Source organism: Littorina saxatilis, linkage group LG5, assembly GCF_037325665.1.
Source record: "Littorina saxatilis isolate snail1 linkage group LG5, US_GU_Lsax_2.0, whole genome shotgun sequence".
In the NCBI taxonomy this organism is placed as follows: Eukaryota; Metazoa; Mollusca; class Gastropoda; order Littorinimorpha; family Littorinidae; genus Littorina; species Littorina saxatilis.
Window position 1 is genome coordinate 64,056,509 of NC_090249.1, and position 26,679 is coordinate 64,083,187.

Sequence of the window (26,679 nt, forward strand, 5' to 3'; positions counted from 1 at the left end):
ACAGTGTGTGTGAGAGAGTAGTGAAAGAGAGAACCCTTAACAGTGTGAGAGAGTAGTGAGAGAGAGAACCCTTAACAGTGTGTGAGAGAGTAGTGAGAGAGAGAACCCTTAACAGTGTGTGAGAGAGTAGTGAGAGAGAGAATCCTTAACAGTGTGTGAGAGAGTAGTGAGAGAGAGAACCCTTAACAGTGTGTGAGAGTAGTGAGAGAGAGAACCTTTAACAGTGTGTGAGAGAGTAGTGAGAGAGAGAACCCTTAACAGTGTGTGAGAGAGTAGTGAGAGAGAGAATCCTTAACAGTGTGTGAGAGAGTAGTGAGAGAGAGAACCCTTAACAGTGTGTGAGAGAGTAGTGAGAGAGAGAGAACCCTTAACAGTGTGTGAGAGAGTAGTGAGAGAGAGAGAACCCTTAACAGTGCGTGAGAGAGTAGTGAAAGAGAGAACCCTTAACAGTGTGTGAGAGAGTAGTGAGAGAGAGAGAACCCTTAACAGTGTGTGTGAGAGAGTAGTGAGAGAGAGAACCCTTAACAGTGTGTGTGAGAGAGTAGTGAGAGAGAGAACCCTTAACAGTGTGTGAGAGAGTAGTGAGAGAGAGAATCCTTAACAGTGTGTGAGAGAGTAGTGAGGGAGAGAACCCTTAACAGTGTGTGAGAGAGTAGTGAGAGAGAGAATCCTTAACAGTGTGTGAGAGAGTAGTGAGGGAGAGAACCCTTAACAGTGTGTGTGAGAGAGTAGTGAGAGAGAGAATCCTTAACAGTGTGTGAGAGAGTAGTGAGAGAGAGAACCCTTAACAGTGTGTGAGAGTAGTGAGAGAGAGAGAACCCTTAACAGTGTGTGAGAGAGTAGTGAGAGAGAGAGAACCCTTAACAGTGTGTGAGAGAGTAGTGAGAGAGAGAACCCTTAACAGTGTGTGAGAGAGTAGTGAGAGAGAGAGAACCCTTAACAGTGTGTGTGAGAGTAGTGAGAGAGAGAACCCTTAACAGTGTGTGTGAGAGTAGTGAGAGAGAGAACCCTTAACAGTGTGTGAGAGAGTAGTGAGAGAGAGAGAACCCTTAACAGTGTGTGAGAGAGTAAGAGAAGTGAGAGAGAGAACCCTTAACAGTGTGTGAGAGAGTAAGAGAAGTGAGAGAGAGAACCCTTAACAGTGTGTGAGAGAGTAGTGAGAGAGAGAGAACCCTTAACAGTGTGTGAGAGAGTAGTGAGAGAGAGAGAACCCTTAACAGTGTGAGAGAGTAGTGAGAGAGAGAACCCTTAACAGTGTGAGAGAGTAGTGAGAGAGAGAACCCTTAACAGTGTGTGAGAGAGTAGTGAGAGAGAGAACCCTTAACAGTGTGTGAGAGAGTAGTGAGAGAGAGAATCCTTAACAGTGTGTGAGAGAGTAGTGAGAGAGAGAGAACCCTTAACAGTGTGTGAGAGAGTAGTGAGAGAGAGAACCCTTAACAGTGTGTGTGAGAGTAGTGTGAGAGAGAGAACCCTTAACAGTGTGTGAGAGAGTAGTGAGAGAGAGAACCCTTAACAGTGTGTGAGAGAGTAGTGAGAGAGAGAACCCTTAACAGTGTGTGAGAGAGTAGTGAGAGAGAGAGAACCCTTAACAGTGTGTGAGAGAGTAGTGAGAGAGAGAGAACCCTTAACAGTGTGAGAGAGTAGTGAGAGAGAGAACCCTTAACAGTGTGTGAGAGAGTAGTGAGAGAGAGAACCCTTAACAGTGTGTGAGAGTAGTGTGAGAGAGAGAACCCTTAACAGTGTGTGAGAGAGTAGTGAGAGAGAGAACCCTTAACAGTGTGTGAGAGAGTAGTGAGAGAGAGAGAACCCTTAACAGTGTGTGAGAGAGTAGTGAGAGAGAGAGAACCCTTAACAGTGTGTGAGAGAGTAGTGAGAGAGAGAGAACCCTTAACAGTGTGTGAGAGAGTAGTGAGAGAGAGAACCCTTAACAGTGTGTGAGAGAGTAGTGAGAGAGAGAACCCTTAACAGTGTGTGTGAGAGAGTAGTGAGAGAGAGAACCCTTAACAGTGTGTGAGAGAGTAGTGAGAGAGAGAATCCTTAACAGTGTGTGAGAGAGTAGTGAGAGAGAGAGAACCCTTAACAGTGTGTGAGAGAGTAGTGAGAGAGAGAGAACCCTTAACAGTGTGTGTGAGAGTAGTGAGAGAGAGAATCCTTAACAGTGTGTGAGAGAGTAGTGACAGAGAGAGAACCCTTAACAGTGTGTGAGAGAGTAGTGAGAGAGAGAGAACCCTTAACAGTGTGTGTGAGAGTAGTGAGAGAGAGAGAACCCTTAACAGTGTGTGAGAGAGTAGTGAGAGAGAGAGAACCCTTAACAGTGTGTGAGAGAGTAGTGAGAGAGAGAGAACCCTTAACAGTGTGTGAGAGAGTAGTGAGAGAGAGAGAATCCTTAACAGTGTGTGAGAGAGTAGTGAGAGAGAGAGAACCCTTAACAGTGCGTGAGAGAGTAGTGAAAGAGAGAACCCTTAACAGTGTGTGTGAGAGAGTAGTGAGAGAGAGAACCCTTAACAGTGTGTGAGAGAGTAGTGAGAGAGAGAATCCTTAACAGTGTGTGAGAGAGTAGTGAAAGAGAGAACCCTTAACAGTGTGTGAGAGAGTAGTGAGAGAGAGAGAACCCTTAACAGTGTGTGTGAGAGTAGTGAGAGAGAGAGAATCCTTAACAGTGTGTGAGAGAGTAGTGAGAGAGAGAACCCTTAACAGTGTGTGAGAGAGTAGTTAGAGAGAGAACCCTTAACAGTGTGTGTGAGAGTAGTGAGAGAGAGAGAACCCTTAACAGTGTGTGAGAGAGTAGTGAGAGAGAGAGAACCCTTAACAGTGTGTGAGAGAGTAGTGAGAGAGAGAGAACCCTTAACAGTGTGTGAGAGAATAGTGATAGAGAGAACCCTTAACAGTGTGTGTGAGAGTAGTGAGAGAGAGAGAATCCTTAACAGTGTGTGAGAGAGTAGTGAGAGAGAGAACCCTTAACAGTGTGTGTGAGAGAGTAGTGAGAGAGAGAACCCTTAACAGTGTGTGAGAGAGTAGTGAGAGAGAGAACCCTTAACAGTGTGTGTGAGAGAGTAGTGAGAGAGAGAGAACCCTTAACAGTGTGTGAGAGAGTAGTGAGAGAGAGAACCCTTAACAGTGTGTGTGAGAGAGTAGTGAGAGAGAGAGAACCCTTAACAGTGTGTGAGAGAGTAGTGAGAGAGAGAACCCTTAACAGTGTGTGTGAGAGAGTAGTGAGAGAGAGAGAACCCTTAACAGTGTGTGAGAGAGTAGTGAGAGAGAGAGAACCCTTAACAGTGTGTGAGAGAGTAGTGAGAGAGAGAGAACCCTTAACAGTGTGTGAGAGAGTAGTGAGAGAGAGAACCCTTAACAGTGTGTGAGAGAGTAGTGAGAGAGAGAGAACCCTTAACAGTGTGTGAGAGAGTAGTGAGAGAGAGAGAACCCTTAACAGTGTGTGTGAGAGAGTAGTGAAAGAGAGAACCCTTAACAGTGTGTGAGAGAGTAGTGAGAGAGAGAAAACCCTTAACAGTGTGTGAGAGAGTAGTGAGAGAGAGAACCCTTAACAGTGTGTGAGAGAGTAGTGAGAGAGAGAACCCTTAACAGTGTGTGAGAGAGTAGTGAGAGAGAGAGAACCCTTAACAGTGTGTGAGAGAGTAGTGAGGGAGAGAACCCTTAACAGTGTGTGAGAGAGTAGTGAGAGAGAGAGAACCCTTAACAGTGTGTGAGAGAGTAGTGAGAGAGAGAGAACCCTTAACAGTGTGTGAGAGAGTAGTGAGAGAGAGAGAACCCTTAACAGTGTGTGAGAGAGTAGTGAGAGAGAGAGAACCCTTAACAGTGTGTGAGAGAGTAGTGAGAGAGAGAGAACCCTTAACAGTGTGTGAGAGAGTAGTGAGAGAGAGAATCCTTAACAGTGTGTGAGAGAGTAGTGAGAGAGAGAGAACCCTTAACAGTGCGTGAGAGAGTAGTGAAAGAGAGAACCCTTAACAGTGTGTGTGAGAGAGTAGTGAGAGAGAGAACCCTTAACAGTGTGTGAGAGAGTAGTGAGAGAGAGAATCCTTAACAGTGTGTGAGAGAGTAGTGAGAGAGAGAGAACCCTTAACAGTGTGTGTGAGAGTAGTGAGAGAGAGAGAACCCTTAACAGTGTGTGTGAGAGTAGTGAGAGAGAGAGAACCCTTAACAGTGTGTGAGAGAGTAGTGAGAGAGAGAACCCTTAACAGTGTGTGAGAGAGTAGTGAGAGAGAGAACCCTTAACAGTGTGTGAGAGAGTAGTGAGAGAGAGAGAACCCTTAACAGTGTGTGAGAGAGTAGTGAGAGAGAGAGAACCCTTAACAGTGTGTGAGAGAGTAGTGAGAGAGAGAGAACCCTTAACAGTGTGTGAGAGAGTAGTGAGAGAGAGAACCCTTAACAGTGTGTGAGAGAGTAGTGAGAGAGAGAACCCTTAACAGTGTGTGAGAGAGTAGTGAGAGAGAGAACCCTTAACAGTGCGTGAGAGAGTAGTGAAAGAGAGAGAACCCTTAACAGTGTGTGAGAGAGTAGTGAGAGAGAGAACCCTTAACAGTGTGTGTGAGAGAGTAGTGAGAGAGAGAACCCTTAACAGTGTGTGAGAGAGTAGTGAGAGAGAGAGAACCCTTAACAGTGTGTGAGAGAGTAGTGAGAGAGAGAGAACCCTTAACAGTGTGTGAGAGAGTAGTGAGAGAGAGAGAACCCTTAACAGTGTGAGAGAGTAGTGAGAGAGAGAACCCTTAACAGTGTGTGAGAGAGTAGTGAGAGAGAGAGAACCCTTAACAGTGTGTGAGAGAGTAGTGAGAGAGAGAATCCTTAACAGTGTGTGAGAGAGTAGTGAGAGAGAGAGAACCCTTAACAGTGTGTGAGAGAGTAGTGAGAGAGAGAGAACCCTTAACAGTGTGTGAGAGAGTAGTGAGAGAGAGAGAACCCTTAACAGTGTGTGAGAGAGTAGTGAGAGAGAGAGAACCCTTAACAGTGTGTGAGAGAGTAGTGAGAGAGAGAGAACCCTTAACAGTGTGTGAGAGAGTAGTGAGAGAGAGAGAACCCTTAACAGTGTGTGAGAGAGTAGTGAGAGAGAGAACCCTTAACAGTGTGTGAGAGAGTAGTGAGAGAGAGAACCCTTAACAGTGTGTGAGAGAGTAGTGAGAGAGAGAACCCTTAACAGTGTGTGAGAGAGTAGTGTGAGAGAGAGAACCCTTAACAGTGTGTGAGAGAGTAGTGAGAGAGAGAACCCTTAACAGTGTGTGAGAGAGTAGTGAGAGAGAGAACCCTTAACAGTGTGTGAGAGAGTAGTGAGAGAGAGAACCCTTAACAGTGTGTGAGAGAGTAGTGAGAGAGAGAGAACCCTTAACAGTGTGTGAGAGAGTAGTGAGAGAGAGAGAACCCTTAACAGTGTGTGAGAGAGTAGTGAGAGAGAGAGAACCCTTAACAGTGTGTGAGAGAGTAGTGAGAGAGAGAACCCTTAACAGTGTGTGAGAGAGTAGTGAGAGAGAGAATCCTTAACAGTGTGTGAGAGAGTAGTGAGAGAGAGAACCCTTAACAGTGTGTGAGAGAGTAGTGAGAGAGAGAGAACCCTTAACAGTGTGTGAGAGAGTAGTGAGAGAGAGAGAACCCTTAACAGTGTGTGAGAGAGTAGTGAGAGAGAGAGAACCCTTAACAGTGTGTGAGAGAGTAGTGAGAGAGAGATCCCTTAACAGTGTGTGAGAGAGTAGTGAGAGAGAGAACCCTTAACAGTGTGTGAGAGAGTAGTGAGAGAGAGAGAACCCTTAACAGTGTGTGAGAGAGTAGTGAGAGAGAGAACCCTTAACAGTGTGTGAGAGAGTAGTGAGAGAGAGAGAATCCTTAAAAGTGTGTGAGAGAGTAGTCAGAGAGAGAACCCTTAACAGTGTGTGAGAGAGTAGTGAGAGAGAGAGAACCCTTAACAGTGTGTGAGAGAGTAGAGAGAGAGAGAACCCTTAACAGTGTGTGGGAGTAGTGAGAGAGAGAAGCCTTAACAGTGTGTGAGAGAGTAGTGAGAGAGAGAGAATCCTTAACAGTGTGTGAGAGAGTAGTGTGAGAGAGAGAACCCTTAACAGTGTGTGAGAGAGTAGTGAGAGAGAGAACCCTTAACAGTGTGTGAGAGAGTAGTGAGAGAGAGAACCCTTAACAGTGTGTGAGAGAGTAGTGAGAGAGAGAGAACCCTTAACAGTGTGTGAGAGAGTAGTGAGAGAGAGAGAACCCTTAACAGTGTGTGAGAGAGTAGTGAGGGAGAGAACCCTTAACAGTGTGTGAGAGAGTAGTGAGAGAGAGAGAACCCTTAACAGTGTGTGAGAGAGTAGTGAGAGAGAGAACCCTTAACAGTGTGTGAGAGTAGTGTGAGAGAGAGAACCCTTAACAGTGTGTGAGAGTAGTGAGAGAGAGAACCCTTAACAGTGTGTGAGAGAGTAGTGAGAGAGAGAGAACCCTTAACAGTGTGTGAGAGAGTAGTGAGAGAGAGAACCCTTAACAGTGTGTGAGAGAGTAGTGAGAGAGAGAGAACCCTTAACAGTGTGTGAGAGAGTAGTGAGAGAGAGAACCCTTAACAGTGTGTGAGAGAGTAGTGAGAGAGAGAACCCTTAACAGTGTGTGAGAGAGTAGTGAGAGAGAGAGAACCCTTAACAGTGTGTGAGAGAGTAGTGAGAGAGAGAACCCTTAACAGTGTGTGAGAGAGTAGTGAGAGAGAGAACCCTTAACAGTGTGTGAGAGAGTAGTGAGAGAGAGAGAACCCTTAACAGTGTGTGAGAGAGTAGTGTGAGAGAGAGAACCCTTAACAGTGTGTGAGAGAGTAGTGAGAGAGAGAACCCTTAACAGTGTGTGAGAGAGTAGTGAGAGAGAGAGAATCCTTAACAGTGTGTGAGAGAGTAGTGAGAGAGAGAGAACCCTTAACAGTGTGTGAGAGAGTAGTGAGAGAGAGAACCCTTAACAGTGTGAGAGAGTAGTGAGAGAGAGAACCCTTAACAGTGTGAGAGAGTAGTGAGAGAGAGAACCCTTAACAGTGTGTGAGAGAGTAGTGAGAGAGAGAACCCTTAACAGTGTGTGAGAGAGTAGTGAGAGAGAGAATCCTTAACAGTGTGTGAGAGAGTAGTGAGAGAGAGAGAACCCTTAACAGTGTGTGAGAGAGTAGTGAGAGAGAGAGAACCCTTAACAGTGTGTGTGAGAGTAGTGAGAGAGAGAGAATCCTTAACAGTGTGTGAGAGAGTAGTGAGAGAGAGAACCCTTAACAGTGTGTGAGAGAGTAGTGAGAGAGAGAACCCTTAACAGTGTGTGTGAGAGTAGTGAGAGAGAGAGAACCCTTAACAGTGTGTGAGAGAGTAGTGAGAGAGAGAACCCTTAACAGTGTGAGAGAGTAGTGAGAGAGAGAACCCTTAACAGTGTGTGAGAGAGTAGTGAGAGAGAGAACCCTTAACAGTGTGTGAGAGTAGTGTGAGAGAGAGAACCCTTAACAGTGTGTGAGAGAGTAGTGAGAGAGAGAACCCTTAACAGTGTGAGAGAGTAGTGAGAGAGAGAGAATCCTTAACAGTGTGTGAGAGAGTAGTGAGAGAGAGAGAACCCTTAACAGTGTGTGAGAGAGTAGTGAGAGAGAGAGAATCCTTAACAGTGTGTGAGAGAGTAGTGAGAGAGAGAACCCTTAACAGTGCGTGAGAGAGTAGTGAAAGAGAGAACCCTTAACAGTGTGTGTGAGAGAGTAGTGAGAGAGAGAACCCTTAACAGTGTGTGAGAGAGTAGTGAGAGAGAGAATCCTTAACAGTGTGTGAGAGAGTAGTGAGAGAGAGAGAACCCTTAACAGTGTGTGAGAGAGTAGTGAGAGAGAGAGAACCCTTAACAGTGTGTGTGAGAGTAGTGAGAGAGAGAATCCTTAACAGTGTGTGAGAGAGTAGTGACAGAGAGAGAACCCTTAACAGTGTGTGTGAGAGTAGTGTGAGAGAGAGAACCCTTAACAGTGTGTGTGAGAGTAGTGAGAGAGAGAGAACCCTTAACAGTGTGTGAGAGACTAGTGAGAGAGAGAGAACCCTTAACAGTGTGTGAGAGAGTAGTGAGAGAGAGAGAACCCTTAACAGTGTGTGAGAGAGTAGTGAGAGAGAGAGAATCCTTAACAGTGTGTGAGAGAGTAGTGAGAGAGAGAGAACCCTTAACAGTGCGTGAGAGAGTAGTGAAAGAGAGAACCCTTAACAGTGTGTGTGAGAGAGTAGTGAGAGAGAGAACCCTTAACAGTGTGTGAGAGAGTAGTGAGAGAGAGAATCCTTAACAGTGTGTGAGAGAGTAGTGAGAGAGAGAGAACCCTTAACAGTGTGTGAGAGAGTAGTGAGAGAGAGAGAACCCTTAACAGTGTGTGTGAGATTAGTGAGAGAGAGAGAATCCTTAACAGTGTGTGAGAGAGTAGTGAGAGAGAGAACCCTTAACAGTGTGTGAGAGAGTAGTTAGAGAGAGAACCCTTAACAGTGTGTGTGAGAGTAGTGAGAGAGAGAGAACCCTTAACAGTGTGTGAGAGAGTAGTGAGAGAGAGAGAACCCTTAACAGTGTGTGAGAGAGTAGTGAGAGAGAGAGAACCCTTAACAGTGTGTGAGAGAATAGTGATAGAGAGAACCCTTAACAGTGTGTGTGAGAGTAGTGAGAGAGAGAGAATCCTTAACAGTGTGTGAGAGAGTAGTGAGAGAGAGAACCCTTAACAGTGTGTGTGAGAGAGTAGTGAGAGAGAGAACCCTTAACAGTGTGTGAGAGAGTAGTGAGAGAGAGAACCCTTAACAGTGTGTGTGAGAGAGTAGTGAGAGAGAGAGAACCCTTAACAGTGTGTGAGAGAGTAGTGAGAGAGAGAACCCTTAACAGTGTGTGTGAGAGAGTAGTGAGAGAGAGAGAACCCTTAACAGTGTGTGAGAGAGTAGCTGAGAGAGAGAACCCTTAACAGTGTGTGTGAGAGAGTAGTGAGAGAGAGAGAACCCTTAACAGTGTGTGAGAGAGTAGTGAGAGAGAGAGAACCCTTAACAGTGTGTGTGAGAGAGTAGTGAGAGAGAGAGAACACTTAACAGTGTGTGAGAGAGTAGTGAGAGAGAGAACCCTTAACAGTGTGTGTGAGAGAGTAGTGAGAGAGAGAGAACCCTTAACAGTGTGTGAGAGAGTAGTGAGAGAGAGAGAACCCTTAACAGTGTGTGTGAGAGAGTAGTGAAAGAGAGAACCCTTAACAGTGTGTGAGAGAGTAGTGAGAGAGAGAACCCTTAACAGTGTGTGAGAGAGTAGTGAGAGAGAGAACCCTTAACAGTGTGTGAGAGAGTAGTGAGAGAGAGAACCCTTAACAGTGTGTGAGAGAGTAGTGAGAGAGAGAATCCTTAACAGTGTGTGAGAGAGTAGTGAGGGAGAGAACCCTTAACAGTGTGTGAGAGAGTAGTGAGAGAGAGAGAACCCTTAACAGTGTGTGAGAGAGTAGTGAGAGAGAGAGAACCCTTAACAGTGTGTGAGAGAGTAGTGAGAGAGAGAGAACCCTTAACAGTGTGTGAGAGAGTAGTGAGAGAGAGAGAACCCTTAACAGTGTGTGAGAGAGTAGTGAGAGAGAGAGAACCCTTAACAGTGTGTGAGAGAGTAGTGAGAGAGAGAATCCTTAACAGTGTGTGAGAGAGTAGTGAGAGAGAGAGAACCCTTAACAGTGCGTGAGAGAGTAGTGAAAGAGAGAACCCTTAACAGTGTGTGTGAGAGAGTAGTGAGAGAGAGAACCCTTAACAGTGTGTGAGAGAGTAGTGAGAGAGAGAATCCTTAACAGTGTGTGAGAGAGTAGTGAGAGAGAGAGAACCCTTAACAGTGTGTGAGAGTAGTGAGAGAGAGAGAACCCTTAACAGTGTGTGTGAGAGTAGTGAGAGAGAGAGAATCCTTAACAGTGTGTGAGAGAGTAGTGAGAGAGAGAACCCTTAACAGTGTGTGAGAGAGTAGTGAGAGAGAGAACCCTTAACAGTGTGTGTGAGAGTAGTGAGAGAGAGAGAACCCTTAACAGTGTGTGAGAGAGTAGTGAGAGAGAGAGAACCCTTAACAGTGTGTGTGAGAGTAGTGAGAGAGAGAGAATCCTTAACAGTGTGTGAGAGAGTAGTGAGAGAGAGAACCCTTAACAGTGTGTGTGAGAGAGTAGTGAGAGAGAGAACCCTTAACAGTGTGTGAGAGAGTAGTGAGAGAGAGAACCCTTAACAGTGTGTGTGAGAGAGTAGTGAGAGAGAGAGAACCCTTAACAGTGTGTGAGAGAGTAGTGAGAGAGAGAACCCTTAACAGTGTGTGTGAGAGAGTAGTGAGAGAGAGAGAACCCTTAACAGTGTGTGAGAGAGTAGTGAGAGAGAGAGAACCCTTAACAGTGTGTGAGAGAGTAGTGAGAGAGAGAACCCTTAACAGTGTGTGAGAGAGTAGTGAGAGAGAGAGAACCCTTAACAGTGTGAGAGAGAGTAGTGAGAGAGAGAACCCTTAACAGTGTGTGAGAGAGTAGTGAGAGAGAGAGAACCCTTAACAGTGTGTGAGAGAGTAGTGAGAGAGAGAACCCTTAAAAGTGTGTGAGAGAGTAGTGAGAGAGAGAGAATCCTTAAAAGTGTGTGAGAGAGTAGTGAGAGAGAGAACCCTTAACAGCGTGTGAGAGAGTAGTGAGAGAGAGAACCCTTAACAGTGTGTGAGAGAGTAGTGAGAGAGAGAGAACCCTTAACAGTGTGTGAGAGAGTAGTGAGAGAGAGAGAACCCTTAACAGTGTGTGAGAGAGTAGTGAGAGAGAGAGAACCCTTAACCGTGTGTGAGAGAGTAGTGAGAGAGAGAACCCTTAACAGTGTGTGAGAGAGTAGTCAGAGAGAGAACCCTTAACAGTGTGTGAGAGAGTAGTGAGAGAGAGAACCCTTAACAGTGTGCGAGAGAGTAGTGTGAGAGAGAGAACCCTTAAAAGTGTGTGAGAGTAGTGAGAGAGAGAACCCTTAACAGAGTGTGAGAGAGTAGTGAGAGAGAGAGAACCCTTAACAGTGTGTGAGAGAGTAGTGAGAGAGAGAACCCTTAACAGTGTGTGAGAGAGTAGTGAGAGAGAGAACCCTTAACAGTGTGTGAGAGAGTAGTGAGAGAGAGAGAACCCTTAACAGTGTGTGAGAGAGTAGTGAGAGAGAGAGAACCCTTAACAGTGTGTGAGAGAGTAGTGAGAGAGAGAACCCTTAACAGTGTGTGAGAGAGTAGTGAGAAAGAGAATCCTTAACAGTGTGTGAGAGAGTAGTGAGGGAGAGAACCCTTAACAGTGTGTGAGAGAGTAGTGAGAGAGAGAGAACCCTTAACAGTGTGTGAGAGAGTAGTGAGAGAGAGAGAACCCTTAACAGTGTGTGAGAGAGTAGTGAGAGAGAGAGAACCCTTAACAGTGTGTGAGAGAGTAGTGAGAGAGAGATCCCTTAACAGTGTGTGAGAGAGTAGTGAGAGAGAGAACCCTTAACAGTGTGTGAGAGAGTAGTGAGAGAGAGAGAACCCTTAACAGTGTGTGAGAGAGTAGTGAGAGAGAGAACCCTTAAAAGTGTGTGAGAGAGTAGTGAGAGAGAGAGAATCCTTAAAAGTGTGTGAGAGAGTAGTGAGAGAGAGAACCCTTAACAGTGTGTGAGAGAGTAGTGTGAGAGAGAGAACCCTTAACAGTGTGTGAGAGAGTAGAGAGAGAGAGAACCCTTAACAGTGTGTGAGAGTAGTGAGAGAGAGAACCCTTAACAGTGTGTGAGAGAGTAGTGAGAGAGAGAGAATCCTTAACAGTGTGTGAGAGAGTAGTGTGAGAGAGAGAACCCTTAACAGTGTGTGAGAGAGTAGTGAGAGAGAGAACCCTTAACAGTGTGTGAGAGAGTAGTGAGAGAGAGAACCCTTAACAGTGTGTGAGAGAGTAGTGAGGGAGAGAACCCTTAACAGTGTGTGAGAGAGTAGTCAGAGAGAGAGAACCCTTAACAGTGTGTGAGAGAGTAGTGAAAGAGAGAACCCTTAACAGTGTGTGAGAGAGTAGTGAGAGAGAGAGAACCCTTAACAGTGTGTGAGAGAGTAGTGAGAGAGAGAACCCTTAACAGTGTGCGAGAGAGTAGTGTGAGAGAGAGAACCCTTAAAAGTGTGTGAGAGTAGTGAGAGAGAGAACCCTTAACAGAGTGTGAGAGAGTAGTGAGAGAGAGAGAACCCGTAACAGTGTGTGAGAGAGTAGTGAGAGAGAGAACCCTTAACAGTGTGTGAGAGAGTAGTGAGAGAGAGAACCCTTAACCGTGTGTGTGAGAGTAGTGAGAGAGAGAACCCTTAACAGTGTGTGAGAGAGTAGTGAGAGAGAGATCCCTTAACAGTGTGTGAGAGAGTAGTGAGAGAGAGAACCCTTAACAGTGTGTGAGAGAGTAGTGAGAGAGAGAACCCTTAACAGTGTGTGTGAGAGTAGTGAGAGAGAGAACCCTTAACAGTGTGTGAGAGAGTAGTGAGAGAGAGAGAACCCTTAACAGTGTGTGAGAGAGTAGTGAGAGAGAGAGAACCCTTAACAGTGTGTGAGAGAGTAGTGAGAGAGAGAGAACCCTTAACAGTGCGTGAGAGAGTAGTGAGAGAGAGAACCCTTAACAGTGTGCGAGAGAGTAGTGAGAGAGAGAGAAGCCTTAACAGTGTGTGAGAGAGTAGTGAGAGAGAGAACCCTTAACAGTGTGTGAGAGAGTAGTGAGAGAGAGAACCCTTAACAGTGTGTGAGAGAGTAGTGAGAGAGAGAACCCTTAACAGTGTGTGGGAGAGTAGAGAGAAAGAGAGCCCACCTTGTCAGCTTTCTGGAAGCTGGCCTTGATGATGTTCTTGCTGATGTTCATCAGCTGTCGCAAGGCCGGCAGCACACACGCACCCTGAAACACACGCAGGCAAGTCATCCCGTGTTACTGCTCTTGACTAAAGATTTTGCGTGTATTTTACCACATGTGTTAGCAAAAAAACTCAGAAAGTTTGAAGGCAATGGGTTGACGACTTGCTGAAACGTACATTTTTTTTGGTCTCAATACACCTACACCGTTCATCATTTCATGATGTCATTGTTAAACAAGATAGGTGAACAAAACTGACTGTTCTGGATAAAAATGTGACTGTCCTTTTGAACGACATGCAAAACTTGTTTTTGCTGTTCTGATCTTTTGACGATTTTAACGTGAGAACCTTGATTTTGTTAAATTGATTTTAAGGGATGCCCGTTTTATAGGTTCCCCTGCACAGACAATAACTGATGTAAAACCAATCTGTTTGCTGAATATGGTTGGGGAACGGATGGCCTTTGCAGTCATGTAACTGGTGTTACGATAAACAGTCTCATCACAAAGATTTGCACACAAAAATGCATCTGCCTAGGTTTTTTTATGACGGCTAGTATACACTAAAATCCCAATCTCAAATGCACAGACCTTTTTGATATCAACGACACACCTCAATCAATCAATCAATATGAGGCTTATATAGCGCGTATTCCGTGGGTACAGTTCTAAGCGCAGGGATTTATTTATTTTATTTTATTATTATTTTATGCAATTTATATCGCGCACATATTCAAGGCGCAGGGATTTATTTATGCCGTGTGAGATGGAATTTTTTTACACAATACATCACGCATTCACATCGGCCAGCAGATCGCAGCCATTTCGGCGCATATCCTACTTTTCACGGCCTATTATTCCAAGTCACACGGGTATTTTGGTGGACATTATAATCTATGCCTATACAATTTTGCCAGGAAAGACCCTTTTGTCAATCGTGGGATCTTTAACGTGCACACCCCAATGTAGTGTACACGAAGGGACCTCGGTTTTTCGTCTCATCCGAAAGACTAGCACTTGAACCCACCACCTAGGTTAGGAAAGGGGGGAGAAAATTGCTAACGCCCTGACCCAGGGTCGAACTCGCAACCTCTCGATTCCGAGCGCAAGTGCGTTACCACTCGGCCACCCAGTCCTCTGTACACCTCTGTTGTACACTACAACTGTACCAACCTTCTTGATGTCATCGACACAATACGACTGTACCAACCTTCTTGATGTCGTCGACACACTACGACTGTACCAACCTTCTTGATGTCGTCGACACACTACGACTGTACCAACCTTCTTGATGTCGTCGACACACTACGACTGTACCAACCGTCTTGATGTTGTCGACACACTACGACTGTACCAACCTTCTTGATGTCGTCGACACACTACGACTGTACCAACCTTCTTGATGTCGTCGACACACTACAACTGTACCAACCTTCTTGATGTCGTCGACACACTTCTGGACGTACTGCAGCTTGACCTGCTCCTTGACGCTGTAGGAGTCGGACAGGATGGCGTGGTGCTCCTCCTGGGCATGCTCCACCAGGTGGCGTGACAGTGCAGGCAGGTGGGCCAGGTCCCACAGCAACTCCAATACCTGTTGGCAAGGCAACCACATTTCCATTTCATTTACTTTATTTTCCCATTGCTGCAAAATGTGAGTAGCTCCCTCCCAGCGAAAAGCTAGCAGCAACGATAGTCGCGCTACAAAATGTGAGTAGCTCCCTCCCAGCGGAAAGCTAGCAGCAACGATAGTCGCGCTACCCAGGTATGTGCCTGTTTAAGTGTAATGAGCCACCTGTACTTACGGCACAATGACTGAGGTCCTGTACGTGCCACCTCTGAGTCTGAACATGAAGTTGACCCATGTGTACATGCCACCTCCGAGTAAGAACATGAAGTTGACCCATGTGTACGTGCCACCTCTGAGTCAGAACATGAAGTTGACCCATGTGTACGTGCCACCTCTGAGTCTGAACATGAAGTTGACCCATGTGTACGTGCCACCTCTGAGTCAGAACATGAAGTTGACCCATGTGTACGTGCCACCTCTGAGTCTGAACATGAAGTTGACCCATGTGTACGTGCCACCTCTGAGTCAGAACATGAAGTTGACCCATGTGTACGTGCCACCTCTGAATCAGAACATGAAGTTGACCCATGTGTACGTGCCACCTCTGAGTCAGAACATGAAGTTGACCCATGTGTACGTGCCACCTCTGAGTCAGAACATGAAGTTGACCCATGTGTACGTGCCACCTCTGAGTCTGAACATGAAGTTGACCCATGTGTACGTGCCACCTCTGAGTCTGAACATGAAGTTGACCCATGTGTACGTGCCACCTCTGAGTCAGAACATGAAGTTGACCCATGTGTACGTGCCACCTCTGAGTCTGAACATGAAGTTGACCCATGTGTACGTGCCACCTCTGAGTCTGAACATGAAGTTGACCCATGTGTACGTGCCACCTCTGAGTCAGAACATGAAGTTGACCCATGTGTACGTGCCACCTCTGAGTCTGAACATGAAGTTGACCCATGTTCATGCAGGCCTGGATTGAAACCCGTGACCCTAGGATCACAAGTCCAGTGCTCTACCCACTGAGCTACTGGGCTCTACCAACTGAGATACCGGGCTCTACCCACTGAGATACCCTTAAAGTTATTTGCACTTTTGAATTTTCGTTTCTCATAAAACGTGAATTCTACATCACTGCAAACCCAGGAAGCACAAGATTTGACTTTTTTTGGCCATAAAATACCAGGCAGAACAATCAAAATATGCCGCTAGTTTCTAATCATCATGCTTTATTTCTGTATTCACAGCGAACAAACTTAATTTTGAAACTGCATCTTTGATCCATTAAAAACGTATTTCTTCTTCTTCTTCTTTGTTCATGGGCTTAGACTCCCACGTTCACTCATTTTTAAGCACGAGTGGATTTTTACGTGTATGACCGTTTTTATCCCCCCATCCAGGCAGCATATGCCGATTTCGGGAAAAATTAAGAACGTATTAAAACTTGTAATCTGCAAGTGGTCAAATCTGCCGACCTAAATATCTATATGTCAATAAAAAAGAAGTGTTTTCCTTGTTTCCAAATACTGACCCTTGTTGTCGTCTTGGCAACGCGAGCGTCCTTGCCGATCTTGCCGATGAGACTCAGCAGCTTCTCTCGCATGCGATCATTGTCGTCTTGCCATTTCTGTGGGCAGTAGTAAATACACACGTCAAATTAATGCATAACATAAAGCATTCAAAATAAATTCGGAATACAAACAATCACTTATGCATCGCTCAGTAACTTTCTCAAACACATCAGATGAATCAAATCAAATCAAATTAACTTTATTATCTCAAGCATGAGAAACGGTGTATAAAACAGATGAGCATTTAAATCTATGCACAAACTAAAAACAACACCTCAGTGCATTAAAACACTGAAACATTTGATCTGTCTGTGCCAACCTCACTGTGCCTCACCTTCTGAATCAAAAGAAAGAGGTGTTCTAACTGCTGAGCATCAAACTTGACGGCCGCGGCCGCCACGATTGAGTGGATGTTGTCGATGACGTTGTTGGTCTGTCCGTTCTGCACAGGGAGGGACAGTGGAGTTTGATATGACATGTATCAATGTACAGCGAGACAACGTTACATTTGAAACATGTATAACATTTATAGACTTGTTCCCCATTCTCTACCCAACCCGTTCTGTGCAATCATACAGAGAGTTAACAAGAAGGGCAAAGCCCATACGACTCACATGCTTGACCTTGACCTTTACATAACTAAACCTAGCAATGACATCATACACTAAGAACTGCTTTACACATTTTTCCTACCAAAATACATGTGACCTTGACCCAAGGTCAAGGTCATCCAAGGTCATGCAACACAAAGCTGTTAATTCAAGACATAGGAAGTACAATGGTGCTTATTGGCTCTTTCTACCATGAGATATGGTCACTTTTAGTGGTTCACTACCTTATTTTGGTCACATTTCATAAGGGTCAAAGTGACCTTGACCTTGATCATATGTGACCAAATGTGTCTCATGATGAAAGCATAACATGTGCCCCACATAATTTTTAAGTTTGAAACAGTTATCTTCCATAGTTCAGGGTCAAGGTCACTTCAAAATATGTATACAATCCAACTTTAAAGGACCCTTGCGACCTTGACCTTGAAGCAAGGTCAACCAAACTGGTGTCCAAAGATAGGGCTTACATTGCCCTGTATAGCATACATAGCTAAGGTTGCCATTCTCGATAACTTCAGAAAAAAATGCGAAAATGTGAAAAACGGTCGTTTTTAAGACAATTACGGCCCCTGTGACCTTGAACTTGAAGTGAGGTCAAGTTGCCGCACATGTTTTTTGAGATCTTGTAACCATACACCATCAGGCCACATCAGGTGTTGATAGACTTAATAGTGTCCAAGAAATATCCAACGTTAAAGTTTTCCGGACGGACGGACGGACGGACGACTCGGGTGAGTACATAGACTCACTTTTGCTTCGCATGTGAGTCAAAAACTACAAGTATTATAATTGTAGGCGTGTTCCTCATTCTCACCCAAATCCAAACTCAATCCTCTGTTCTCTAACCGCCTCTCTATACGGGGGGCGCTCTATGTGTCACAGGGCCATTGTGTCACAGGGTCTCTGTGTCACAGGGCCGTTGTGTCACAGGGTCTATGTGTCACAGGGCCGTTGTGTCACAGGGTCTCTGTGTCACAGGGCCGTTGTGTCACAGGGCCGTTGTGTCACAGGGTCTCTGTGTCACAGGGCCGTTGTGTCACAGGGTCTCTGTGTCACAGGGCCGTTGTGTCACAGGGTCTCTGTGTCATAGGGCCGTTGTGTCATAGGGTCGTTGTGTCACAGGGCAGTTGTGTTACAAGCACTGTTCAGACAGGCTCAAGTTTATTGTTTTTTGGTTCAAACCAATCCCACCCCCCCCCAAAAAAAAAAAATTATATAAATAAAAAAATTGTTGTTGGTTTTGTGTGTGTGTGTGTGTGTAAACGCTTATGTTCTAAAAATCTAAATATCATGACAAGATGAATCATGATTTGCATCCACTTCGCTCAGTGGTGTATTCCCTGCTTGTCGTAATCTTATACTATGCCAGCAATAAGCTCTATTTGGTGGTTCCTTTGGTTCGGGGATAAAAATGAGACGCAAAATAGTAGGCCTAAGTTCTTCTGTCAACATAAGGCACAAGTCCTGCAGAAATATACAGGAACCAAAGGAACCACCAAATAGAGCTTATTGCAATCTGCCATGAGCAAACCACACTGGAACAGACAGTGCTCAGTTCTCTGCAACCTGCCATTGTGGAGTAATGATTTGATTCGGTATAAAGGGAAAATGCTGTTTTATTTGTATTGGAAAAATGCTGGGATTGAACGAGTAAGTGATTTGTTTATAGTGGAAGAAAAGAGATTGAAGTCAGCAGCAGAGGTATATATACAAATTGGAAAGAATAATGCAAATATTTTATTGGATTATTGGGCATTAATAAACGCATTACCCAAAGTATGGATTAATTGGATTGAAAATAAACATATTATTGTCCAGATGGATAAGCAATTGTTTGATGGTAGCCTGTATATGACAAAAATAAGCCAAATACGAAAAATGATAGAAAAGAAAAGTGTAGATACTGCTGTAGAAAAACCTTGTGTATATAATTTTTGGTTGAGGAAGTTTGATGTACAAGTAGATAAGGAAATTTGGACACTTGCCCATGTTTCCAAAGAAGTGAGGTTAAGAGAATTGCAATGGAAAATCTTACATAACATATATCCAACAAATATTTTATTATGTAAAATGCAAGTCAGGGAGAATAACAGATGTTGTATTTGTTGGACGGAAGTTGATTTTGTTGAACATTTCTTTTATGAGTGCATACCGGTAAAGTTGTTCTGGACGAAGATAGAAAACTGGATAGAGGAAAAGGCTGGATTGAGGGTTAATTTTAAGATGCAGGATATAATATTTGGCTATCAAGACACAAGTTGTTGTAAAAAGATGAGAAATTTTGTAAATCACGTAATATTAATTGGGAAAATGTGTATTAGTATTTTTAGAAAGACAACTTGTCAGGGATCAGTGTTCGTAATTTTCGAGTTTCAAATATTAAGTAGAAAATTTGATTTGTAAATATAAGGAATATTTCCATTGTAAAGAGAAAATGTCCATGTCTCGTGAGTGTAATATACCTCTATGTTGGAGTTAAAAAAAGAAGAAAAAGACCAATGAAGAAGGATGCTCACCGCCTATTTACAAGAAAAAAAGACAGAAAAAAAAAGAAAAAAAAAGAAAAAAAAAGAAAAAAAAAGGAAAGAAAAAAGAGAAGAAAACAAGGAAGGGTTGAAGCAGCCTGCATGCAACTGAGGTCAAAAAAAAGAAAAAAAGAAAAAAAAAAACCACACTGGAACAGACAGTGCTCAGTTCTTTGCAATCTGCCATGAGCAAACCACCTTGGAACAGACAGTGCTCAGTTCTTTGCAATCTGCCATGAGCAAACCTCCCTGGAGATGACAGTGCTCAGTTCTTTGCAATCTGCCATGAGCAAACCACCTTGGAACAGACAGTGCTCAGTTCTTTGCAATCTGCCATGAGCAAACCACCTTGGAACAGACAGTGCTCAGTTCTTTGCAATCTGCCATGAGCAAACCTCCCTGGAGATGACAGTGCTCAGTTCTTTGCAATCTACCATGAGCAAACCTCCCTGGAGATGACAGTGCTCAGTTCTTTGCAATCTACCATGAGCAAACCTCCCTGGAGATGACAGTGCTCACTTCTTTGCAATCTACCATGAGCAAACCACCTTGGAACAGACAGTGCTCACTTCTTTGCAACCTGCCATGAGCAAACCTCCCTGGAGATGACAGTGCTCAGTTCTTTGCAATCTGCCATGAGCAAACCTCCCTGGAGATGACAGTGCTCAGTTCTTTGCAATCTGCCATGAGCAAACCTCCCTGGAGATGACAGTGCTCACTTCTTTGCAATCTGCCATGAGCAAACCTCCCTGGAGATGACAGTGCTCAGTTCTTTGCAATCTACCATGAGCAAACCTCCCTGGAGATGACAGTGCTCACTTCTTTGCAATCTACCATGAGCAAACCTCCCTGGAGATGACAGTGCTCAGTTCTTTGCAATCTGCCATGAGCAAACCTCCCTGGAGATGACAGTGCTCAGTTCTTTGCAATACCCCCATTGTAAGGCTCCAATCCCCCCATTGTAAGGCTCCAATCCCCCCATTGTAAGGCTCCAATCCCCCCATTGAAGACTCCCTCCCTTTTAAGACCAGATTTTCTGTTCATAACCTCTGTAACCTCTGTAAACTTACTCCCATGTTCAGACTCCCTCCTTTCTAAGACCTTGTATTTCATCAGATTTGGGAGGGTTGTAAAATCAGATTTGGGAGGGTGGTAAAAGAGATTTGGGAGGGTGGTAAATCAGATTTGGGAGGGTGGTAAATCAGATTTGGGAGGGTGGTAAAAGAGATTTGAGAGGGTGGTAAATCAGATTTAGGAGGGTGGTAAATCAGATTTGGGAAGGTGGTAAAAGAGATTTGGGAGGGTGGTAAATCAGATTTGGGAGGGTGGTGAATCAGATTTGGGAGGGTGGTAATTCTGATTTGGGAGGGTGGTAAATCAGATTTGGGAGGGTGGTAAATCAGATTTGGGAGGGTGGTAAATCAGATTTGGGAGGGTGGTAAATCAGATTTGGGAGGGTGGTAAAAGATTTGGGAGGGTGGTAAATCAGATTTGGGAGGGTGGTAGAAGAGATTTGGGAGGGTGGTAAACCTGATTTGGGAGGGTGGTAAAAGAGATTTGGGAGGGTGGTAAATCAGATTTGGGAGGGAGGTAAAAGATTTGAGAGGGTGGTAAAAGAGATTTGGGAGGCTGGTGAATCAGATTTGGGAGGGTGGTAAATCAGATTTGGGAGAGTTGTAACAGAGATTTGGGAGGGTGGTAAAAGAGATTTGGGAGGGTGGTAAAAGAGATTTGGGAGGGTAGTAAATCAGATTTGGTAGGGTGGAAAATCAGATTTGGGAGGGAGGTAAAAGAGATTTGGGAGGGTGGTAAAAGAGATTTGGGAGGGTGGTAAAAGAGATTTGGGAGGGTGGTAAATCTGATTTGGGAAGGTGGTAAATCCGATTTGGGAGGGTGGTAACAGAGATTTGGGAGGGTGGTAACAGAGAATTGGGAGGGTGGTAACAGAAATTTGGGAGGGTGGTAAAAGAGATTTGGGAGGGTGGTAAATCAGATTTGGGAGAGTTGTAACAGAGATTTGGGAGGGTGGTAACAGAGATTTGGGAGGGTGTTAAAAACGATTTCGGAGGGTGGTAAATCAGATCTGGGAGGGTGGTAAGAGATTTGGGAGGGTGGTAAGAGATTTGGGAGGGTGGTAAATCTGATTTGGGAGGGTGGTAAAAGAGATTTGGGAGGGTGGTAGAAGAGATTTGGGAGGGTTCTAGAAGAGATTTGGGAGGGTGGTAAATCTGATTTGGGAGGGTGGTAAAAAAGATTTGGGAGGGTAGTAAATCAGATTTGGGAGGGTGGTAAATCAGATTTGAGAGGGTGGTAAAAGAGATTTGGGAGGGTGGTAAAAAAGATTTGGGAGGGTAGTAAATCAGATTTGGGAGGGTGGTAAATCTGATTTGGGAAGGTGGTAAATCCAATTTGGGAGGGTGGTAACAGAGATTTGGGAGGGTGGTAACAGAGATTTGGGAGGGTGTTAAAAACGATTTCGGAGGGTGGTAAATCAGATTTGGGAGAGTTGTAACAGTGATTTGGGAGGGTGGTAAAAGAGATTTGGGAGGGTGGTAAGAGATTTGGGAGGGTGGTAAGAGATTTGGGAGGGTGGTAAAAGATATTTGGGAGGGTGGTAAAAGAGATTTGGGAGGGTGGTAAAAGAGATTTAGGAGGGTGGTAAATCAGATTTAGGAGGATGGTAAAAGAGATTTGGGAGGGTGGTAAATCAGATTTGGGAGGGTGGTATAAGAGATTTGGGAGGGTGGTAAAAGAGATTTGGGAGGGTGGTAAAAGATATTTAGGAGGGTGGTAAATCAGATTTGGGAGGGTGGTACAAGAGATTTGGGAGGGTGGTAAAAGAGATTTGGGAGGGTGGTAAAAGAGATTTAGGAGGGTGGTAAAAGAGATTTGGGAGGGTGGTAAATCAGATTTAGGAGGATGGTAAAAGAGATTTGGGAGGGTAGTAAATCAGATTTGGGAGGGTGGTAAAAGAGATTTGGGAGGGTGGTAAATCAGATTTAGGAGGGTTGTGAATCAGATTTGGGAGGGTGGTAAGAGATTTGGGAGGGTGGTAAAAGAGATTTGGGAGGGTGGTAAATCAGATTTGGGAGGGTGTGGTAAATCAGATTTGAGAGGGTGGTAACAGAGATTTGGGAGGGTGGTAAATCAGATTTGAGAGGGTGGTAACAGAGATTTGGGAGGGTGGTAAATCAGATTTGGGAGGGTGGCAAATCACTCATGAAAAAAGACAACAAATGAAACAAATAGCCTTATTGTCCGTGGACAGTTGGTGGACAGTGGGTGTACACATGAAACAAATAGCCTGATTGTCTGTGGACAGTGGGTGTACACATGAAACAAATAGCCTGATTGTCTGTGGACAGTGGGTGTACACATGAAACAAATAGCCTGATTGTCTGTGGACAGTTGGTGGACAGTGGGTGTACACATGAAACAAATAGCCTGATTGTCTGTGGACAGTGGGTGTACACATGGAACAAATAGCCTGATTGTCTGTGGACAGTGGGTGTACACATGGAACAAATAGCCTGATTGTCTGTGGACAGTGGGTGTACACATGGAACAAATAGCCTGATTGTCTGTGGACAGTGGGTGTACACATGGAACAAATAGCCTGATTGTCTGTGGACAGTGGGTGTACACATGGAACAAATAGCCTGATTGTCTGTGGACAGTGGGTGTACACATGGAACAAATAGCCTGATTGTCTGTGGACAGTGGGTGTACACATGAAACAAATAGCCTGATTGTCTGTGGACAGTGGGTGTACACATGAAACAAATAGCCTGATTGTCTGTGGACAGTGGGTGTACACATGAAACAAATAGCCTTATTGTCTGTGGACAGTGGGTGTACACATGAAACAAATAGCCTTATTGTCTGTGGACAGTGGGTGTACACATGAAACTAATAGCCTTATTGTCTGTGGACAGTGGGTGTACACATGAAACAAATAGCCTGATTGTCTGTGGACAGTGGGTGTACACATGAAACAAATAGCCTGATTGTCTGTGGACAGTGGGTGTACACATGGAACAAATAGCCTGATTGTCTGTGGACAGTGGGTGTACACATGAAACAAATAGCCTGATTGTCTGTGGACAGTGGGTGTACACATGGAACAAATAGCCTGATTGTCTGTGGACAGTGGGTGTACACATGAAACAAATAGCCTTATTGTCTGTGGACAGTGGGTGTACACATGAAACAAATAGCCTGATTGTCTGTGGACAGTGGGTGTACACATGGAACAAATAGCCTTATTGTCTGGACAGTGGGTGTACACATGAAACAAATAGCATGATTGTCTGTGGACAGTGGGAATACACATGAAACAAATAGCCTTATTGTCTGTGGACAGTGGGTGTACACATGAAACAAATAGCCTGATTGTCTGTGGACAGTGGGTGTACACATGGAACAAATAGCCTGATTGTCTGTGGACAGTGGGTGTACACATGGAACAAATAGCCTGATTGTCTGTGGACAGTGGGTGTACACATGGAACAAATAGCCTGATTGTCTGTGGACAGTGGGTGTACACATGGAACAAATAGCCTGATTGTCTGTGGACAGTGGGTGTACACATGGAACAAATAGCCTGATTGTCTGTGGACAGTGGGTGTACACATGGAACAAATAGCCTGATTGTCTGTGGACAGTGGGTGTACACATGGAACAAATAGCCTGATTGTCTGTGGACAGTGGGTGTACACATGGAACAAATAGCCTGATTGTCTGTGGACAGTGGGTGTACACATGGAACAAATAGCCTGATTGTCTGTGGACAGTGGGTGTACACATGAAACAAATAGCCTGATTGTCTGTGGACAGTGGGTGTACACATGAAACAAATAGCCTGATTGTCTGTGGACAGTGGGTGTACACATGGAACAAATAGCCTTATTGTCTGTGGACAGTGGGTGTACACATGAAACAAATAGCCTGAGTGTCTGTGGACAGTGGGTGTACACATGAAACAAATAGCCTGATTGTCTGTGGACAGTGGGTGTACACATGAAACAAATAGCCTGATTGTCTGTGGACAGTGGGTGTACACATGAAACAAATAGCCTGATTGTCTGTGGACAGTGGGTGTACACATGAAACAAATAGCCTGATTGTCTGTGGACAGTGGGTGTACACATGAAACAAATAGCCTGATTGTCTGTGGACAGTGGGTGTACACATGAAACAAATAGCCTGATTGTCTGTGGACAGTGGGTGTACACATGGAACAAATAGCCTGATTGTCTGTGGACAGTGGGTGTACACATGGAACAAATAGCCTTATTGTCTGTGGACAGTGGGTGTACACATGAAACAAATAGCCTGATTGTCTGTGGACAGTGGGTGTACACATGGAACAAATAGCCTGATTGTCTGTGGACAGTGGGTGTACACATGGAACAAATAGCCTGATTGTCTGTGGACAGTGGGTGTACACATGAAACAAATAGCCTGATTGTCTGTGGACAGTGGGTGTACACATGAAACAAATAGCCTGATTGTCTGTGGACAGTGGGTGTACACATGGAACAAATAGCCTGATTGTCTGTGGACAGTGGGTGTACACATGGAACAAATAGCCTTATTGTCTGTGGACAGTGGGTGTACACATGAAACAAATAGCCTGATTGTCTGTGGACAGTGGGTGTACACATGGAACAAATAGCCTGATTGTCTGTGGACAGTGGGTGTACACATGGAACAAATAGCCTGATTGTCTGTGGACAGTGGGTGTACACATGGAACAAATAGCCTGATTGTCTGTGGACAGTGGGTGTACACATGGAACAAATAGCCTTATTGTCTGTGGACAGTGGGTGTACACATGAAACAAATAGCCTGATTGTCTGTGGACAGTGGGTGTACACATGGAACAAATAGCCTTATTGTCTGTGGACAGTGGGTGTACACATGGAACAAATAGCCTGATTGTCTGTGGACAGTGGGTGTACACATGAAACAAATAGCCTGATTGTCTGTGGACAGTGGGTGTACACATGAAACAAATAGCCTGATTGTCTGTGGACAGTGGGTGTACACATGGAACAAATAGCCTGATTGTCTGTGGACAGTGGGTGTACACATGGAACAAATAGCCTGATTGTCTGTGGACAGTGGGTGTACACATGAAACAAATAGCCTGATTGTCTGTGGACAGTGGGTGTACACATGGAACAAATAGCCTGATTGTCTGTGGACAGTGGGTGTACACATGAAACAAATAGCCTTATTGTCTGTGGACAGTGGGTGTACACATGAAACAAATAGCCTGATTGTCTGTGGACAGTGGGTGTACACATGAAACAAATAGCCTGATTGTCTGTGGACAGTGGGTGTACACATGAAACAAATAGCCTGATTGTCTGTGGACAGTGGGTGTACACATGAAACAAATAGCCTGATTGTCTGTGGACAGTGGGTGTACACATGAAACAAATAGCCTGATTGTCTGTGGACAGTGGGTGTACACATGGAACAAATAGCCTTATTGTCTGTGGACAGTGGGTGTACACATGGAACAAATAGCCTGATTGTCTGTGGACAGTGGGTGTACACATGGAACAAATAGCCTGATTGTCTGTGGACAGTGGGTGTACACATGAAACAAATAGCCTGATTGTCTGTGGACAGTGGGTGTACACATGGAACAAATAGCCTGATTGTCTGTGGACAGTGGGTGTACACATGAAACAAATAGCCTGATTGTCTGTGGACAGTGGGTGTACACATGGAACAAATAGCCTTATTGTCTGTGGACGGTTGGTGTACACATGAAACAAATAGCCTGATTGTCTGTGGACAGTGGGTGTACACATGGAACAAATAGCCTGATTGTCTGGACAGTGGGTGTACACATGAAACAAATAGCCTTATTGTCTGTGGACAGTGGGTGTACACATGGAACAAATAGCCTTATTGTCTGTGGACAGTGGGTGTACACATGAAACAAATAGCCTTATTGTCTGTGGACAGTGGGTGTACACATGAAACAAATAGCCTTATTGTCTGTGGACAGTGGGTGTACACATGAAACAAATAGCCTGAGTGTCTGTGGACAGTGGGTGTACACATGAAACAAATAGCCTGATTGTCTGTGGACAGTGGGTGTACACATGGAACAAATAGCCTGATTGTCTGTGGACAGTGGGTGTACACATGAAACAAATAGCCTGATTGTCTGTGGACAGTGGGTGTACACATGGAACAAATAGCCTGATTGTCTGTGGACAGTGGGTGTACACATGAAACAAATAGCCTTATTGTCTGTGGACAGTGGGTGTACACATGAAACAAATAGCCTTATTGTCTGGACAGTGGGTGTACACATGGAACAAATAGCCTGATTGTCTGTGGACAGTGGGTGTACACATGAAACAAATAGCCTGATTGTCTGGACAGTGGGTGTACACATGAAACAAATAGCCTTATTGTCTGGACAGTGGGTGTACACATGAAACAAATAGCCTTATTGTCTGGACAGTGGGTGTACACATGGAACAAATAGCCTGATTGTCTGTGGACAGTGGGTGTACACATGGAACAAATAGCCTGATTGTCTGTGGACAGTGGGTGTACACATGGAACAAATAGCCTGATTGTCTGTGGACA

General features: G+C 44.7%; 1 protein-coding gene across 3 annotated transcripts in view; it reads right to left on the minus strand.

Annotated features, from left to right (window-relative positions):
- The window catches only part of LOC138967690 (ubiquitin carboxyl-terminal hydrolase 24-like), a 315,079-nt gene that overhangs the window by 233,911 nt on the left and 54,489 nt on the right, over window positions 1-26,679 (minus strand). For all 3 annotated transcript variants that reach the window (XM_070340337.1, XM_070340338.1, XM_070340339.1), the window contains 4 exons: window positions 16,258-16,365; window positions 15,884-15,979; window positions 14,209-14,370; window positions 12,738-12,821 (listed from right to left, as the gene is read on the minus strand). In XM_070340337.1, coding sequence (XP_070196438.1) covers window positions 12,738-12,821; window positions 14,209-14,370; window positions 15,884-15,979; window positions 16,258-16,365 — 450 coding nt within the window. The remainder of the gene's footprint in view (window positions 1-12,737; window positions 12,822-14,208; window positions 14,371-15,883; window positions 15,980-16,257; window positions 16,366-26,679) is intronic.